This window comes from Erpetoichthys calabaricus, chromosome 1 (genome assembly GCF_900747795.2).
Source record: "Erpetoichthys calabaricus chromosome 1, fErpCal1.3, whole genome shotgun sequence".
NCBI classification, from domain to species: Eukaryota; Metazoa; Chordata; class Cladistia; order Polypteriformes; family Polypteridae; genus Erpetoichthys; species Erpetoichthys calabaricus.
The window spans coordinates 308,743,170-308,762,240 of record NC_041394.2 but is presented as its reverse complement, the minus strand read 5'-3'; the positions used below and the strand labels follow the sequence as shown (position 1 = coordinate 308,762,240).

Sequence of the window (19,071 nt, the reverse complement as noted above, 5' to 3'; positions counted from 1 at the left end):
CAACACAAAGACATGTAAAAAGCCAGGAATCATATTCAAATACTTTCCTTGTCTTAAGCCCACAAAGATAACTGGCTACACCACTTGTGCATCCTTATTATACAGAAGGACCACTGCTCTAACCACAAAGATAACAAATTATCCAACAAGTGTAGTAGGCAGGATATAAGCTTTACTTTGTTCAGTTGCATTTCAAAGAAGTGTAAACTTTCTTGATTCAGCTGCTGCAACTGATATAAAGAAAATCTTTTTTGTAACGCATCCAGTCTTCTCTTTGTTTTGCTTGTCTTACGTGAGTAAGTGATGGATTTGCGATGAACTATCACTGTGTTTAAGGGTCATTCCTATTTTGTCACTAAGACGATTGAGATCAGTTTGGAGCCTTGCCACTATGCATTTTACAAAGCAAATGTAGTGTACTAAAGGAGTCTTGCTCATAAGAACTAAAACACTGAGATGTGAGCCACTTTGTCTGTAACTTGCCAGCGCTGTTCAGATGACTTCTTATACCAGTGAGAATGTCTAAATGCGCACTGATAATTCCATCTTACTACTATATTTTACAACTGTATTTTAAGAACACTGCCCCGTGGCACTTTAAAACTATTCATGCAATCTTAAACGTATAAACTTGCCCCATATTAGGTGGCATTACTAGCCTAAAACATTATGAAATGTGATGTGCACAGAGCTAATACTGTAATCCAGTTAAACAAATTGGCTATGTCAAGTTCATCCTTTTCATTTAAAGAAAACTAATGAAATTAGAGAAGTAGCAGGACATTCTTTGCAGTTTGTTCAGGTCTTTAACCAATTTGTAGAAATGTTAAAGGAGTGCACTTATGTAACAACCATTAGGGAACAGAAAATGCCAACAACTTAGTACAGACTTGTACTGTTTGAGATACTTTAGGTGCTGCAAGCACAAAAATGCATCACGTCTCATTCTTTCCTTCCCTGCAGCCTCCCAGCAAGAGATACCAGTTTAACAAATAAAGAATTTAGCATTTAGGCTGATAACTTTGACTCGCGCATTGATTAGAGTCACTGATTAATACATGTACCTAACAATGGCCTTCTTTCAATATTTTTCATGGCTTACACAGTAATACCCATTTATTGTACACACCTTTTTTTAACTTGCATCAAGTGTCCATTTACAAACCATCAGCCAATATTTTCCGTAAATGAAATAAAGATTCTTAATTAGGCTTTAATTTTTGAACTATTACCACCTAAAGTATCGTGTTTCTTAATGAACTGTGTTTTATGTTGTCTTATCTAATCTCAAATCATCTTCTCAAACCGCTACTTAAGTCGTGATTAAATAAATACCTGTCACTTTAACACAGTGACTGCGTGATTTACTTTTATTATGGCCTTACTTACATGTGATTGCCACCTGCAACATTACATATGTTACAAAATATCCATGTGATATCCTGTAATCCATCCACTTATCTAGTTCATCGTTTTGTGGAGACAGTGCTTATTTTGGCACCTTTGAGAGAACGATGGAAACCAACCCTGAGACATAACAAATTACACAACAATAACTAAAGTGTTATCAGGTCTTGCAAGCTGAAAAAACCTTGTGGAGTGACTGACTCAGAATAAATCAAAGGTAGCTGATGAGGTGACAGAAGATTGACAGTCAGATCTCTTGTTGTTTTCACTCTACAGCAGGTCTGAAAGTGACATCTTTAATGCAGTGAAGCCGGGAAATTCCATTGCAGCCATTAATGTATGGTGCCCACTCATCATTTTCCCATTCACAGGTGTACCAGTGTAATAGGTGAATGATCAACATGTCAGTCAATTGCAAATCTAAGACAACACTCCCTCCATCTGGGGCCACATTTTGTGATTCTTGAAATCTCTGCACTGTCCCCCTGTACAGGCATAGAAATACGTTTAGATCAGCTTGCATTCATAGTTTTGACAAAGCATAAATGTTAAGGAAGTTTAATTCTAACCAAAGATATGGAGCATTATTTACACAAAAGTGAGCCTAGAAAAGAAGTAGCTTGTAGACACTTTAATATGAAAATGTAAACTTGCATAGGATGCCTTCCCATTGTGCAGAATATTGGAATGCACCTGTTAACATTCCTGTCTGCCAAATACGTGACATTCCTTGCTTTGAACATTTAAAACAAGGGGTAAACTGAAGGACCCTGATTGGCTACGTGCACATTAACAGTAGCTGTCAAAACCTAGGTGGCCAGTGAATGTTTTTAATGACAAAGGAGTTATAAGTTGTTTAACAGAAGATGGCAAACATGTTTGCTCTCTTATCAGATGTTGGAGCTGTTTCAGTCATGCGATGAGATTACAGTTTGTTCCATTAAATGTTTTGTATTTGTTTTTTTTTTTTGCCTCATACCTTTCATAAACTTCCCCAAACATGTTTTACCAAAATATTTAATATGGCATGCATGTTTTTGACATCTGTATATAAATTTCACTTGCTGAATATAATCGTATCCATCCTGATTTCCCTTTTAGAACAAATCAGAGCAAGTACGTCTAATTAAAAAATAAAAAATAAATAAAAAAAAAACACAAAAGTGTTACCCAGGGCTTCAACCTGTTTTTGCATCATGACCCAGAATTCAAAATGAATAAATGGAATGGTGGAGTGTATGGATAGATCAAAAGGTTGGGAGGGAAGTTCATAAAAACAAATGGTGAACAGTTAGATGGAAGCATTTGTGAATGAGTAAATCAAAAGGTGAGTAGCTGTTCTTATTTATTGGGTGTACAACTGAATGAGTAGAATGATAGATGAATGGATGGCTGCAGGGATGGTGGGGCCAATGGATGAATGGATAGATGAGTTGGTAGGTGAATGGAAGAGTGGTTGGATGGATCATTGGATGAATAGATTAATGGGTGGGTACACGGCTCGACAAGTGGCTGCATGGATGGAGGGATGTGGATATGCTTGCTTGTTGGCTGGAAGCATACATACATAGATGGATATGCAAAGAGATGTGTGGTGTCAGAATGTAAATGTTAAATAGCTAGGTAACTAGATAAATGGAGTTATAGGTGCTTGCATAAATGGATGGGTGTATATATGCTTAGGTGATTGGATGGATGAATAAATGGAAAGGTGGTGAGGTTTATTGAAGCATGAGTTGATGGATATATTGTTCGTGATTGAGTAAATGGATGGATGGGTGAACTAACTGATACGTGGGTGGGTTCATGGATAAACCATTACGTGGGTGGATGGATAGGAGAGTAGAATGGGTGGAAACAAAGGTTAATGGACAAATGAGTGTATGATTGATTGGATGGATCTTTGGATGGATAGTAGTGTAAATGATAGATAAATGATAGGCATACATAAATAAAAAAAAACAATGGATGGGTATATGAGTAGAATCCACAGGAGAGTGTGCGTGTGGAAGGACTGGTTACACAGACTGATGGTTTGGTGAATGCTATCTACATTATGAGGGTAGGGCATTGGTCAACTAATACTCACTAATCACAGTAACAGAAAGCGGTGATGTGTTGCATGCTTATTGACAAATGCAAGTAAGAATAACATTGCACTATGTGCACATGACAATAATGACTCTATAAATTGCATAAAATGGATATATAGGTGGGCGGCACGGTGGCGCAGTGGTAGCGCTGCTGCCTCGCAGTTAGGAGACCCGGGTTCGCTCCCCGGGTCCTCCCTGCATGGAGTTTGCATGTTCTCCCTGTGTCTGCGTGGGTTTCCTCCGGGCACTCCGGTTTCCTCCGGGCACTCCGGTTTCCTCCCACAGTCCAAAGACATGCAGGTTAGGTGGATTGGCAATCCTAAATTGGCCCTAGTGTGTGCTTGGTGTGTGGGTGTGTTTGTGTGTGTCCTGCGGTGGGTTGGCACCCTGCCCGGGATTGGTTCCTGCCTTGTGCCCTGTGTTGGCTGGGATTGGCTCCAGCAGACCCCCATGACCCTTTGTTCGGATTCAGTGGGTTGGAAAATGGATGGATGGATGGATGGATATATAGGTGTATGAGTGCTAGGCTGAATAGATAGCCTTATATTGTTGATGGATGGGTGGGTGCATAGGTAGACAAGTGGATGGTTTGATGGATGGATGGATGGATGGATGGGAATTTAACTGAATTCATGAATAGCTGGAATGGACTCTTAAATGATGAATAAATCAGTAAGTGTGTGGCTAGATGGAGAAAAGGACAGGTGGATGGATGAATAGGTGGGTGCATGGAAGGAGGAAAGAATGGGATGATTGATCAAGAGCTGTATTGTGACAACTGAATGAATCAATGGATTGGTGGATGAAAGGATGTGCACATAGACGGGTGTGTGTATGGTACAATGGAAGAATGAATGAGTAGGTGCATGAAAGGAAGGGTGGTCGGGCAAATGGACTGAATATAGAAAAAAGGTAAAAAAAAAGATGGCTGTTTAGATAGCTGAGTGAATGGACAGTACCGTGTAAAGCCTTATCTAATAAATAAATCCTTTATTCTTAGAGCCCGTGGAGTTTTCAGTTGCTGTGATTTTTAAAAATCCTTTGCTAAGGCTCAGTGACCTGATGTTATCATAAGTCATGGGCTGGGTTTTATTTACCCATCGTCTTTCAAAACACAAATGACTGTTTATAACCCCTTCAGCTGTTAATCATTTGGCAATATGAATGTGACGGTGACCCGATGCAGGCAGGTTTACACACACAGGAGCGGACTTTGACAGAATAAGGTAAGAGGGAGTTTGCACAGGTGAGAGATAAAAAAAAATAAGCTGAAGGAGAGAAAGTGCCAGGCAGTAACCTGTGGAACGCACTTAAGCTTTCCTGGATTAGTTGATACAAAGGGTTTGTGAGCGGCTCTGAAATTTGATATGACTGACTCATAAGCCCTTTACTTTCCATTAAAAGAATGTTTCTGAGTCAGGCCTAGTTGGTGCCCTTGCGGGGCTGTAGGCTGCAGGGGTGGGCGGAGGTGGCATCGTTGGATGGTTCTCCTCTCCCTTGAGAGTTTACCAGAGATAGTCTGAGGAGTTCCTCTCAGGGGTTTTGCTTTGTAAGTGTAGGGAGTAGGCTGGCTTTACATTCAGTCAACAATCAAGCGGCCGGCCGGGTTACCACAGTAAAATGCGTGGGACACAATCAGGAGTTTCTTATAAAGTATTCGGTTTCCAACATCATTGAAAAGGTTTCAGGGGAGCATTCCTCCCACACCTTGGGAGATTAGGCTGATGCTGATTCATTTTTGAAAGAACCGCGAACACCACCTGGAGAACTGGATCAGGTTCAATGGAAGACAAAACTCCAACTTTAATGAATAAATGCAAAAAAGAGTTGTTTTTTTTGCAGAATATGAATTTCCTGGAAATATAATGCAAAGCAGCTTATTGTTACCAGAGGAGAAATCAATTTTTTTTAAAGTTTTCTGGTCTGTGGCTTGTCTTCTTCCTGTCAATCAGCACTTTTTGTATAAATGAAGCTTGTCCAAGTCTTTCTGAAGTTTACTTGCAGAGGAGACTGTGTGGGGACCTAATCCTGGTCTTCAATATTCTCAAAAGCATTGATGAAATAGATCCAGCAGACTTCTTTCAACCTAAGAGTGAATCCGTGGATATGCCAGTGTAAATTAAGGAGAAGTTCATTTAGGGTGTAAGCAGCAAAATACTTCTTTATGCAAAGAATTGTGGCAATAAAGAACAAGCTACCAAGACAACCTTGACAACCTTTTAGAAGTATCTGAATGACATGTTGGGACCTCTCAGCTATTAGCTAAACAAATAAGATTGATGGACTGAATGGTCTCTTCTTGTTTGTCAAATTTCTTATGTTCTTGTATACAGTGTACTTATATAAATGGCACATATTACAGTATGTTGTATGAAATATTTTACATAATGCAATGTGATATAGTTATACTTGCTGTATGTAGCCATTTCAGACTCACTTCAACCAATTCACAGATGTCAAAGGCCCAGCAGCATAAGCCCATTGGTGAATTATGTTATAACTTTGTCAGACCAACTTAATCCAATTCATTGTAGTGAAGCACTGGAGCCCATCCTTGTAGCATGCGATACACAACAGGAAACGACCCAGTACTGGACACCAGTTAATCACTGGGCCCACTAACACAGGGACCACCTTTCAAACTAAATGTTATTTTAACATCGTTGGGGATGTAGGAGAATTAATAACATTCACACCTTATACAGATGACTCATGACACTGGATCCAAGAGAGCAGCAGCACTAACTACTGTGCCATTCTATATTATATTGTAATATCTTATATATTATATGTAACGTGCCATCATTTCTGCTAATTCATGAATCTAGCTAAATCTCATAGTTGTAACACCACTGGCACACAAGGCAGAAAGGATCAGGGATTTAAGAGTCATGAATTAGTGGCCATGTTAGTTTTTCTGCAGTTGTAGAGCAACTTAAACTGAACCATTGTCTGTTTATTTAAACATATTTATTTAAACATCTGTATGGGCATATTATCTTACTTCATTCTCAATTTTCAATGAGAAAAGTTTACATTTTTATAGAATGTTCTTATCATGTGAAGCTGCTGCTTGGCCCAGCATCCAGTGTCCATTTTAAGTCTAACAGTGTGCATGACTGGATGAGCTCCATGCTATTTAATTGTGAAACACATTGTTAAGAATAAAAGCCTTGCTATTAATAGAAAGAAGTACAAGAAGTAGAAGCAGCTTATAATGGTCAGAGCAAAGAAGAGCCATTAAGACAAAGATAAAAGAGAAAAGCTCATTATGAGCAACACAAAAATGAGCAGCATTGTGTGAGTCTCTGTGTATCCTGTTGACTAAACTGAAGCCTGTGTGCAAATGCTAATTGTGCTGCCATGCATAGCAAACACTGTGTGCCAGACTTCTTAGTTATTAAAGTCTTATACTTTCTTTTGGTGCATAAGAGTATAGTTTGCATCCTTTTCAATTGATATCCTTGTTCATTTTGTTTTCCCTCTACAGCAGATCCAAAACGTGCTTCAAAAATCTTTGACGATGTGCTACCACAGAAAGTACAGATATCATTTCTGTCGCTGCTACTCATCCCTTTAATTGCATTTGTGCTTGTGTGGCAGGTAAGACTTCTTTTTAATGCCCTCCAAACTTATTATACTGTATGTAATAGATTGTTTAGGCATTGTCAATCAGTTTTTCATTTAATCAACACTATGGTGGCATCAGGGTCATCACTTCATAAGAGAATTATAATTGCAGCTACTCAGAGGCCAGCTAGTGGCTTGCTTTGTCTCACAGAGACACAAGCAGCAGTGTTTAATTTTTCAGTTTTGTAGTTTCATATCTCCTTAACCACTAAAGCAATGCTGGCTTCCAACTATTAGGAACTCTCTCTACCTCTTTCCTTCAACCATTCCAGAATACTTGAACTGATCGCAGAAAATTTATGCATGAATATCTACTTATGCATCTATGAGAGTTGGCAGTTTTTTTTTTATTATTATTATTATAGTAAAACATTAATGTTTCTGCTGTTTACCACAGGCTTATTTTCTGGCAGGCAATGTGATCTTGTGTCTGAGAACCTGGAATTTAATGGAGAAGGATGCTAGTTAAGTCTTCCCTTCTGACTCACTCTGTCACCCTGAGTGATTTACTTATCCTGGAAATTCTCCAGTAATAAAAAATATATACTGTATATACACAGGCAAATGTTCTATAAATTAGCTTTGAACTTTGGAAGCATCTTGGGATGATGTTCACTTTCCAAGGGCACAATATAAACAATGCTGCTTGTTTATTAATTGTGAAATCTATTTATGTGTTTTTTTAACAAAGTCATGGAGAAATGAATTGTTTTCATTAATTTAAAAGACTCATAGCATTGGTACTTTGTATTTCTTAGACTCTAATGCAGTTTTACGTTCAGCCTCTTTTTGTCTGTGTTTCTCTTTAGAACTCTGGTCCACGTTCCCTATTGTGTTATGACATCTGAAAACACTATATTGAATTTGTGTGAATATGTGTATGAGTGGGGCTAGCAATGGCCTAAAATCTTGCCATGGTTGGTTCCTCATTTGAAGTCATTATTATAGGTATGCAACTACCTACAGTTGTGCTTGAAAGTTTGTGAACCCTGTAGAATTTTCTATATTTCTGCATAAATATGACCGAAAACATCATCAGATTTTCACTCAAGATCCTAAAAGTAGATAAAGAGAAACCAGTTAAACAAAAGAGACAAAAATATTATACTTGGTCATTTATTTATTGAGGAAAATGATCGAATATTACATATTTGTGAGTGGCAAAAGCATATGAACCTCTAGGATTAGCAGTCTGAAGGTGAAATTAGAGTCAGGTGTTTTCAATCAATGGGATGACAATCAGGTGTGAGTGGGCACCCTGTGTTATTTCAAGAACAGGGATCTATCAAAGTCTACTCTTCACAACACGTTTGTAGAAGTGTATCATGTGTAGCAGTAGAGGCCCCCATTGACCTCTTGAACCCTCAGGTACCATTCCAAACACTGGGTAAAAGTACAATTATTATTTATTTTATAATAATAACGTGCACTAAGCACCCTCCACTCCACACTACTCATACAATACAATAAACAATCACTAATCACCAATCCTCCTCTCCCAGACGCGTTGCCACCCTTCCTCCCAGCTCAGCTTACTCGTCTGGGGTTTCCCATAGTCCTTTATAGTCCCTGACCCAGAAATAATAATAATAATAATAATAATACATTTTATTTATATAGCGCCTTTCCCATGCTCAAGGCACTTGGAAATGGATCCAGCCCTGCAATCTATGAGTCCTCATCACTTCCGGGTCAGATTAAAAGTCCTTTTCTTCAACCCGGAAGCACGTCGTTTTTTTCCGGTCATGTGATCAGGACGCACTTCCGGGTTATAGGGAACATAGCACTCTTCAAGCCTCCCTACAGCAGCTCCTGGTGGTCCCCATGGTATCCAGCAGGGTTGTTTATAAAAACTACAATGTCCATAAGGCCCGGCTGTAATTCGGGGAACTTCCATGCTGCTGGGAGGGCTCCATCTGGCGGCCTGGAGGTGTGGACTGGAATATTTGGCTGGCCATCCCTCACACATGGCACGAACAAAGGAGATTTCTGAGGACCTCAGAAAAAGAGTTGTTGATGCTCATCAGGCTGGAAAAGGTTACAAAACCATCTCTAAAGAGTTTGAACTCCACCAATCCACAGTCAGACAGATTGTGTACAAATGGAGGAAATTCAAGACCTTTGTTACCCTCCCCAGGAGTGGTCAACCAACAAAGATCACTCCAAGAGCAAGGCCTCTCTCACATTGGCTAATGTTCATGCTCATGAGTCCACCATCAGAAGAACACTGAACAACAATGGTGTGCATGGCAGGGTTGCAAGGAGAAAGCCACTGCTCTCCAAAAAAAACATTGCTGCTCGTCTGCAGTTTGCTAAAGATCACGTGGACAAACCAGAAGGCTATTGGAAGAATGTTTTGTGGACAGATGAGACCAAAATAGAACTTTTTGGTTTAAATGAAAAGCGCTATGTTTGGAGAAAGGAAAACACTGCATTCCAGCAAAAGAACCTTATCCCATCTGTGAAACATGATGGTGGTAGTATCATGGTTTGGGCCTGTTTTGCTGCATCTGGGCCAGGACGGCTTGCCTTCATTAATGGAACAATGAATTCTGAATTATATCAGAGAATTCTAAAGGAAAATGTCAGGACAGCTATCCATGAACTGAATCTCAAGAGAAGGTGGGTCATGCAGCAAGACAACGACCCTAAGCACACAAGTCGTTCTACCAAAGAATGGTTAAAGAAGAATAAAGTTAATGTTTTGGAATGGCTAAGTCAAAGTCCTGACCTTAATCCAATCGAAATGTTGTGGAAGGACCTGAAGCGAGCAGTTAATGTGAGGAAACCCACCAACATCTCAGAGTTGAAGCTGTTCTGTACGGAGGAATGGGCTAAAATTCCTCCAAGCCAGTGTGCAGGACTGATCAACAGTTACCGGAAATGTTTAGTTGCAGTTATTGCTGCAAAGGGGGGTCACACCAGACACTGAAAGCAAAGGTTCACATTCTTTTGCCACTCACAAATACTGTATATAATATTCGATCATTTTCCTTAATAAATAAATGACCAAGTATAATATTTTTGTCTCATTTGTTTAACTGGTTTCTCTTTATCTACTTTTAGGACTTGAGTGAAAATCTGATGATGTTTTAGGTCATATTTATGGCAGAAATATAGAAAATTCTAAAGGGTTCACAAACATTCAAGCACAACTGTACATTCCCAAGGAAGAATAAGAGGGCTTTGAAAATGAAAGTGTGGCTGGATAATTAACAAAAGATGACTAATATTTCACTGTACCAACAGGGCAGAAAAAGGAAACGAAGAGAAAGAAGTGAAGAGGAAAAAAATGCAAATCAAGTCACTGAACATACAGATATTCTAATACCTGAAAATAATGTTACACAGGAAGAAAGGTAAGGCCTCACCTTTGACAATTCTACTTTTTAGTCTTTGTCATGTATTGATATCCTCAGAAATTAGCAGGTGAATAAATAATCGATTTCATTATTATCAGATAACCACTTCTGTCTTTTGCACCCTAATATTTAAATCTGATAAAAGAATATTCTTGTGTTAAACTTAGTTTTTGACTAACATGATGTGTTATGGTTTGAACCACCCCAATAAAGGGTAAGGTAAATGAAGCATAATGACTGGTTTTATGCTTGAACTTATATTAATCTGACAAAAGTGGATTGCCTGATCAAAGGACAACACTTACTGAGTGCCAAATGTGAGTTGAAAGTGTAGATGAAAGAGCAGTTTAGATAGTGGGAAGGAGGATGATGCTTGTCAAGCTACAGTACAGTGCAGGAAGGTGAAAATGGAATGTGGAGTTCTTCTCATTGAAGTTTTGCGTTTATAAAGTGATGTTAATGAACATTGGTAATGAAAAGAAGAAACAGATTAAGTGCTAAATTTTAGAATCTTCTGTTACATAATATGCTAATGTCTATGTTTGTTTGTGAATGTGTGTGTGTGTTCCATCCCTTGAGCAATCTGATTGGCCACTTTGGCTTTGTGAACATGATCCACAGTGGAAGTGCCAGGCAGGAGTGGTTGACATAAAGAGGAGGACTCAAGGTGTAGCAGGCACGCTGAGAGTCACCCCCAAACATGGGAAGAATTTGCAAAAATATGAATAATGTTTTTAAAGTGGGTAATGAGGGTCTATCTACTATTGGAGGTAGTCAGAAATCAAATAGGAAGAAAGCAAGGTGCCTTGAAATGGCTCGAGAGGGGGAGCACTAGACAAGACTGTTTTGGACACGCGTGGATACAGAAAAAAGGAGTAGGAGTAACACTAAGGATGCACATAGGGCAAAAGATATCAAATATTTTTACATTTACTCTATTACCTGAGTACATCATGTTTAAAATAGATCATTAACACATTTTAAATAATAATTTGTTACTCATAAATCTAAATACATACTAGAAGAATAGGTTGAGTATCCATAATGCAGAGAGGGACAAGGCCACTCTGGCTTCTTGACAGCCAACGTCGAACTGTCAGATGGCAGTAAGTACCCTGAAAGTAAATATTCAGCTCCAGGTAAGAGACCAGAGATGGTTCTTATGAAGGCAGAGGAACTCCAGCTGGCCAACCAAGGTTTGCATTTGAGACACCTGCTGGTTATTGTTGAGGGGATTCTGCCTTGAAATTAATAAGGACACTTGTCTCATTAAAAGAAAAATATAGACCAGATGTACTGGAACAGAATGGCCTCTGTTAAAATGGATCCAGGTCATTCAAAAATGAGAATTTCTCACCATGGAAATAGTTGTGGAGATGGAGTAGGAGTTAGAACAAAGGCTCATTCGGGATAAGAGTTATGGTTTATGAGGAAGAGAGAAAAAAATGGGAGGTGATACTGCTGTCACATCAGGCGGCGGAAAAGTGAGGAAGCCATCCTAATAAATAAGTAAGAAAACTGCCTATACTGAAAAGGCCATTGTAACAACAGGACTTGCTTTTCCTTTGTTGATATATAGTCTATAGTCATCACTCATTGAACAAATCTCTGATTTGATATGTGAGTGTAAATGTATATGAATTAATTGGTTAAATCTATGGAACTGGTGGTGCTCACTTCTTCAGTTCTGTCTAGCAAACAGTATGACCCAAAGCATGTCACCCAGCCGAGTCCTCCAGACAATATTATATGAGTTTTCATCTAAATTGTTTTTAGGATGGCGTTCAGAATACAATATGCTATATAATGTACAGATTGATTCACTGGCCTTTATAATAATAATTAATAGCTCATAGTTCATGCTCTGTACATTATAATCTGTTTTATAATCTGGAGATCCTTTCAATGTTCATAAATCATGGGAGAAGAGATTGTCTGATTTTTTTCTTTCAAGTTAGAGAACAATAGACTTAACTGGAACCACCACAGTGAAAATGTGGCCTACCACTTCAAACAGAATTGTTTTTTTTTTTAAATAAGGGTGTGTTTTCTGGACTCTAAAAGTGAAAGGGATTTAGAACCAGCAATCTGCACAAAGAGCGTGGAGGCATTTTCTTTGGAATAAACACACATTAAAAAAATGTAAAGGAGAGACTCCAAGTGAGGTTCTAACACATGAGAACAAGGATGAAGAGACTATAAGGGCAATGAGTCAGACACCAGATATTAGAATGATTTAAAGAGAAAAGTTGTACATACAATATGCTGCCAACATTATAGAACATTTGAGGACGTGTACAAATATGCAAAAAGTTTTTCTTCTTTTTTTATATTTTTTAATTTGAAGTTAAACACTTGGATTTTGTTGGAGGTTTAAGTATTTTTAAAAAGAGCTCTTATTATAATGGGAGCTTGTAACTGACTTGCTTAAGTGCATGTCTGGGTAGCTACTGGCATTTTTGGTTTTAAACAAAGCAGTTCTGGGTTGTTTTTGTTCTAGTGAACGTCTTATTGTTAAATAAAAGAATTCTACATGTCTCTGAGTGTTGATTTTTTGCTGGGTAAATTCGTAAAATCTTTGTCAGAGACCGTGTCTCATGGTCAAATGTCCTGATAAATAAAATCCATGCATTTTTTTGGTTGTTTGCTGTTTAGGTCTCTTACAAGTTTTGTGTTTTTTGTGAATGTTATCTTGGTCTGTAATATGATAACAGTGCATGAGGGATGCCTCAGACATAAGGTGCTTACGTATAAGTATTCCATGAAACCTTTATATATGCCTTGCAGCAGACAAAACAACAGTGACAATTGAAAACAACTGTGATATATCTGATTTTTCTTTTTTATTGGGCTCAAAATTACCTTTTTAGGAGACTTTTCTTTTTAGCTGCTTACATGTAATTTCACAGTAATCGAGGTACTGTACATGACACACATGTATCCCATTGCCTGCATCCTCATTAACAGCAATGTTAGAAATTTGTAGCATATAAAACAAATATTCAGATTATTCAACAACTAGAAAACACAACAAATTTCCAGCATTTTATTCCTTACCTACCTATTCCCATCAGTACCACTAAAATTGTACTCTTTGCCACAAAGAATTAATTAGAGCCCTTCAGGGTGACTTCAATATTTTTAAAAAAGTGCTTAATGTAATGTTTCAGATATAAAGGGGTGTGCTAAATGATCACAAAAATGCATGAGCTTTTTCTATTGGAGGTTTTCCATCCATCCATCCATTTTCCAACCCGCTGAATCCAAACAGGGTCATGGGGGTCTGCTGGAGCCAATCCCAGCCAACACAGGGCACAAGGCAGGGAACCAATCCCAGGCAGGGTGCCAACCCACCGCAGGACACACACAAACACACCCACACACCAAGCACACACTAGGGCCAATTTAGAATTGCCAATCCACCTAACCTGCATGTCTTTAGATTGTGGGAGGAAACCCACGCAGACACGGGAAGAACATGCAAACTCCATGCAGGGAGGACCCTGGAATCGAACCCAGGTCCCCAGGTCTCCCAACTGCGAGGCAGCAGCGCTACCCACTGCGCCACCGTGCCACCTATTGGAGGTTTTGTTAAAGAATATTATTCAGTGGCTAATGAGTTTCTGTGTGCTGATAAAGCTTACATTTTTAAAGAAATATGCCTTTAAAGTTATTTCCTGTCTTGTGTTGCCAAGATAGGCTCCAACACTCTCCAACCCTGAAATGGTTATCGGTTATGTAACACAGAAATTTGCCATATTGAAGATAATGTCACAAAATGTGGTACAGCATCAAAAGCAGAATATGGTGGAAACGGGAGCTGTCTGTTTTCTGTCTTACCTTTGAGCTGAACTAAGGATTGGTCATTTAGTGTGCCCAAATCATTATATCAGATCAGTTATATAATTATAACATTAATAACCTATTATAGCATGATCAAGACGGACAGAACTATTATAATAAGCAACTTACACCACCTCCATTTGGCCCATGGGCCACCTTCTGAATTACATTATTGGCACTAAGGTCACTCATTCTGTCCACTATAAACGTACTCTTTCTGAAATTTGTTGTAACCTATTGGTGCCCCCTTGAATTCAAAGTACGAAGGATTTTCAAAAAGTTTCCGCATTTTCGTATTTTCGTTGGAAACAGTGAAGGCGGGAGGAGTAGTAATTGGGCATTAAAAAGTTGGTACGATGCTGAAAAATTGAGTTGCAAAGGAAGGTGACTATGTAGAAAAGTGATATAACATGTTTTTGAAATTCTTAATAAATAGAGTTTAAAAAAAAAAGTGCGGAAACATTTTGAACATTCCTCGTACATAAAGATTTAACTTTCATTTCAGCTTGTATCAAATGCTGATATTCTATTCTCAAGCAGACAAGGCAAAATGGCTGACTTTAATGGATAAGAGGTGTGACATGTAACACTCATTAGGAAGCTGGTCAGTAATGCTAAACAAAATGCACAAGTCGTGAATTCAACCAGGGTATTAATTCAAAGCATGCAGTAATATAAGTTATTAGGTTAAAGTTTCTTGCAAATCTCTTTTTTTCATTTTTGCAAATGAGAGTTCGTGAATATCAATGCAGTTATACAAATTATGTATGCTCTACTTTTCATGGGTCATTTTCTGTCCACTGACAGTCTGCCAGCGTTTGTTATCCATATAAGCAACATTTAATATTTTATTATTTCTACTGAAATTACTCTTGTAAAGAGATACATAATTGCTAAATGTGTTTATTTGAAAAAGCCATCCTTCTATGTTCTAATTGTCTACTTTATCATATTGTTATAAAGCATCTGAATACTTATTTGTGACATCACTAGCAGTGTAGGTTTTGGGGAACATGATGCATTTTCAAAGCCAGCAATGGTTTAGCTATTACGTTAAATGGAAACAGCAAAATTATACAACAGTAATGTGAATTAGTAGCTAAATCTTGCAGAATTACAAAAATAATCAAATGAATAAATCAATGTTAAAATTGTTTTCTCTCTACAGGGACAGATTGAGAACAGAAGTATAGTTCTACAGAGAGCTTGTTATCTAAATAATACTGTTGTAAGTATACTTTCTGAAAGTTTTATTTAATTATAGCTAATTAAAAATGACTTTAAGAAAATAATGTCAGGCTCAGTTTCCAGTAAATAAATTTGCATAGTTGTAAATAAGTTTGCACAGCATGCAACATATGCAGTATAATTAAATGTTTGTTCTTAGGATTGACTGTTAAGCAACTTTATGAGCTCCGGGTAAAAACTGTCAGACAGGCAGGATCAGATTCACGAGAGATAATAAGAAAACCGAATGGCAATTTAAATTGTGAGTCATTAACCAGGAAGAAGTTGGGAAAAAAAGCAATAAATCAAACAAGAATTTGAAATAAGCACAAAAAGCAAAATAAACTGTGGATCACAAGTCTTTACTTTAAGGAAACTTTAAGGAAACAAAAAATAAACATTAAGTAAATCTTGTGTATCGTGACTGCCATGACGTCACACATCACTTTGTGCATGCACACACTTGCAAGATACGCACCTTGAAAACCCACAATATTGCAACAACAGAAGCACAAAAAGGTGTCAATGATGTCACCAAAGAAGATGATAAACAAACAAAAAAATAACAAACACCACAAAATTACTTCATTTTATGTGAAATGATTGACAAATATGCTACACTTGTGTGATATTGGGGATAATTTAGTCAAACACATCATTTTCGGTTGAGTTTAAACTCAAATTGAAATAATACAAATAAATAAATAAAACAAAACAAAATGAGAAGCCAAACACAAAGCTAAAAGATTTATTGGTCCAAACCTCTTCACAGTTCTGTATACTACAATTGCCAAGGCCCACCTTCCTTTACCCTCGGCAAAGTTTAGACAAGAAGAGTCAGTGATTTGTACATTAAACTGGTGAAATGTGTATGTGATAGGACACGATAAAGGTGCGCTCTTGCATCATCACTAATAATGGCATCACAGTGCCATATCCAGTCCATAAAACAAAAACAAATTAATAAAATAAAAATGCACAAAAACACACACACACACATAAATTAGCAGAAACAACCCAAAATGGTACATTCAGTACCTAAACAGTTCTGATATGAGCTTTTATGGACTGCCATTCTGTCAAAGTTGGTTTCTTCCTTGGTCCTGGTGCTGCTTTGATTCTGATTCACCTCTTTCCTGTAAAACAATAAGTAGATTTAGAAAATAACTAAATAAGAAGAAAAGAATATGTGTTGTATAAATAATCTGAAAATAAGTAACCATGTGTCAACTTAATAACTTAAAAAAATGACTATACATTTAAAAATGACCTCTTTGTAAATATACAGTATTACAAAATAAATATGATAGCTGAGTGCAATACAAATTGAATTTTTATTTGTGTTTCTTCATAATTTCCAGGTGACAGTGTCTATGTTGCTTCCCTGCTGAAGCTCTTCTTTTATTGCCATTTACATTCTCTCTGGACTGAAGAACAGAATGTTGGATTTCAGAGCAACTTGTGGTTTATGAGAAAAGTCCACTTCCTGGGAAACCAGCATTTGGGATGACTTTTTGTTCCCTAATGTAACAGAACCTAAAAATCATGCACTCATGTGTTTACTTTGCACAGCATGGAGAGAAAAATAGACAATAATTGATACTTTGAAAAAATAAATAAATAAATAAAAAACTGGAACAGGACCAAAAATTCATGTTTTGGCAAGCATGATAAAGGTTTGTGAAGCTTCGAGCTGTGATACAAGAAAGACTTGTCTGCACGCCCGTTCAGCCTGGCAGTAATGACAAGACTGACGAGAAAGAATACAGAACATTTAAAGACATCGAACATTTTAAAAATGTTACAGTTTTAATGAAATTTTATGGAACCGTGACAGTGTAAATACTCCTTATGTACTGGTCAAGATTGGGGGGAGGGGGGTCAAGAACTTCTTGGAAAAAAGGTATTGTTGAGCAATATTTGAACCCAGTGGGGGGGATATTTTAAATTTTAATATTATATATGCACTGTTTTTATAAAACTTTTTTGATGTGATTTTCTTGGCACTGAACCACATTTCTACCCATATATTAAAAAAAGATATATACATTTTTTTTTTGTCTTTTTAATTTTGGGTTTGACAGATTCTAATTGGTCTTTATATATTGGCTGGGTTGGTCCAATTCGTCTAAAATCCATTAAACAGAAATAGTTTCAATATGCAAGTGTTATCATGTAACCAATCATGCCTGCCCTGGTATAACTCTGGTGCAAAGTGAATGATGTAGAATTATTATTTTTTTGTCTTATAAAACAACATTCAAAACATTAGGTTATTACTGTTCCCTTGTATAATGTGATAGTCTCTTTCTGTGTATGCTGCTTTTTGTCTTAGATATGAGGAAGTCATTCATTTATATCAAGTCCTCTCTCAACAAAACACATCAATTGTTATAAAATGACATGATTTTTTTTTAATGTGGGAAAAAATTATAATTATCTTGCACAACATGAAATAGAGATAAATGTGCACAAATGTCCTGAGATTTTTTTTTGTTTGTTTTTTGTTTTGTAAATGCTGTTCTTTTTAATAAGATGCAGAGCAAGATTTTTTATTATTATTGTTATTGTTAAGAAGATGGACCTAAAAATGAATGTCCATAAACTATACATTTACCTAGTTGTTATTACTTTGGCATATAAACGTAGCAATTTTCTAAACAAGTGCATTTCTTTTGGTTTGACCATCCATTACATTTTAACTACGATCTGCGCAGTACCTGCTGAACTGACTACTTCCTCATTGGTCTTGATTTCTATTGCTGACACATCAAAACGGGGAGAACGCCTTTGTTTTATTTTATACTTTGTTTTATGTTATTGTAAAAGGTTTATAGACATGAACACCATAATAAGAAATTCTGATAATCTGCATTAATATATTTTTAATAAAACACAGAAAAGCGGAGCACATGTTTGCCCTTTTTTAGCTCACATTGCAGTCTGCAAAGACAGAGGCTGAAGTGTGCGCTTTGAAATGTTCAAGCTTGTTCCTTGTATGTTTTATTTTTTATTTTAAATATTTTTTGAGACTGTAACATAACACTATCAGCACAGTAGAGACACACTTTGACTCACCCAATGCTAAATACCGATGAATGTGCCAAAGATGTCTCATTTTTCATTCAGTTTACCTCTTGTTAAGATAAAATGCTTGTATATCTATTCTATATTCCCATATATTACTGAAAAGAGAAATAAAACTTTATATTTGTAGCTCTTAGAAAATTAACCACTATTTTTCGTAAGTCTTTAACCAGAATATAATATATGTGATAATACCCTGTGTAACATTACAGCCTTATTTAAATTAATCTGATAGTTATACCGTAACTTGTACAAAATCAAGTAACTTGACCCAAATAACATACTTTATGGAAAATCAGCAGGGATTTCAGTAAATTGGATACATTTGGTTGTGCAATTAGTAGATTAAATAATACCAATAATAATAATAAATTTAACTTTGCCTTTAGACTCTAAAAAAGTAAACAATGGGTATGGGTATC

The 19,071-nt window shown here is 37.0% G+C and overlaps 1 protein-coding gene across 9 annotated transcripts in view; it reads left to right on the top strand.

Moving 5' to 3' along the window:
* kitlga (kit ligand a) overlaps window positions 1-18,794 on the top strand; it is a 136,246-nt gene extending 117,452 nt beyond the window's left edge. For all 9 annotated transcript variants that reach the window (XM_051931483.1, XM_051931477.1, XM_051931467.1 and 6 more), the window contains 4 exons: window positions 6,991-7,103; window positions 10,380-10,489; window positions 15,504-15,563; window positions 16,924-18,794. In XM_051931483.1, coding sequence (XP_051787443.1) covers window positions 6,991-7,103; window positions 10,380-10,489; window positions 15,504-15,528 — 248 coding nt within the window. In that variant the 3' untranslated portion in view covers window positions 15,529-15,563; window positions 16,924-18,794. The remainder of the gene's footprint in view (window positions 1-6,990; window positions 7,104-10,379; window positions 10,490-15,503; window positions 15,564-16,923) is intronic.
* Window positions 18,795-19,071: the final 277 nt, after the last annotated feature.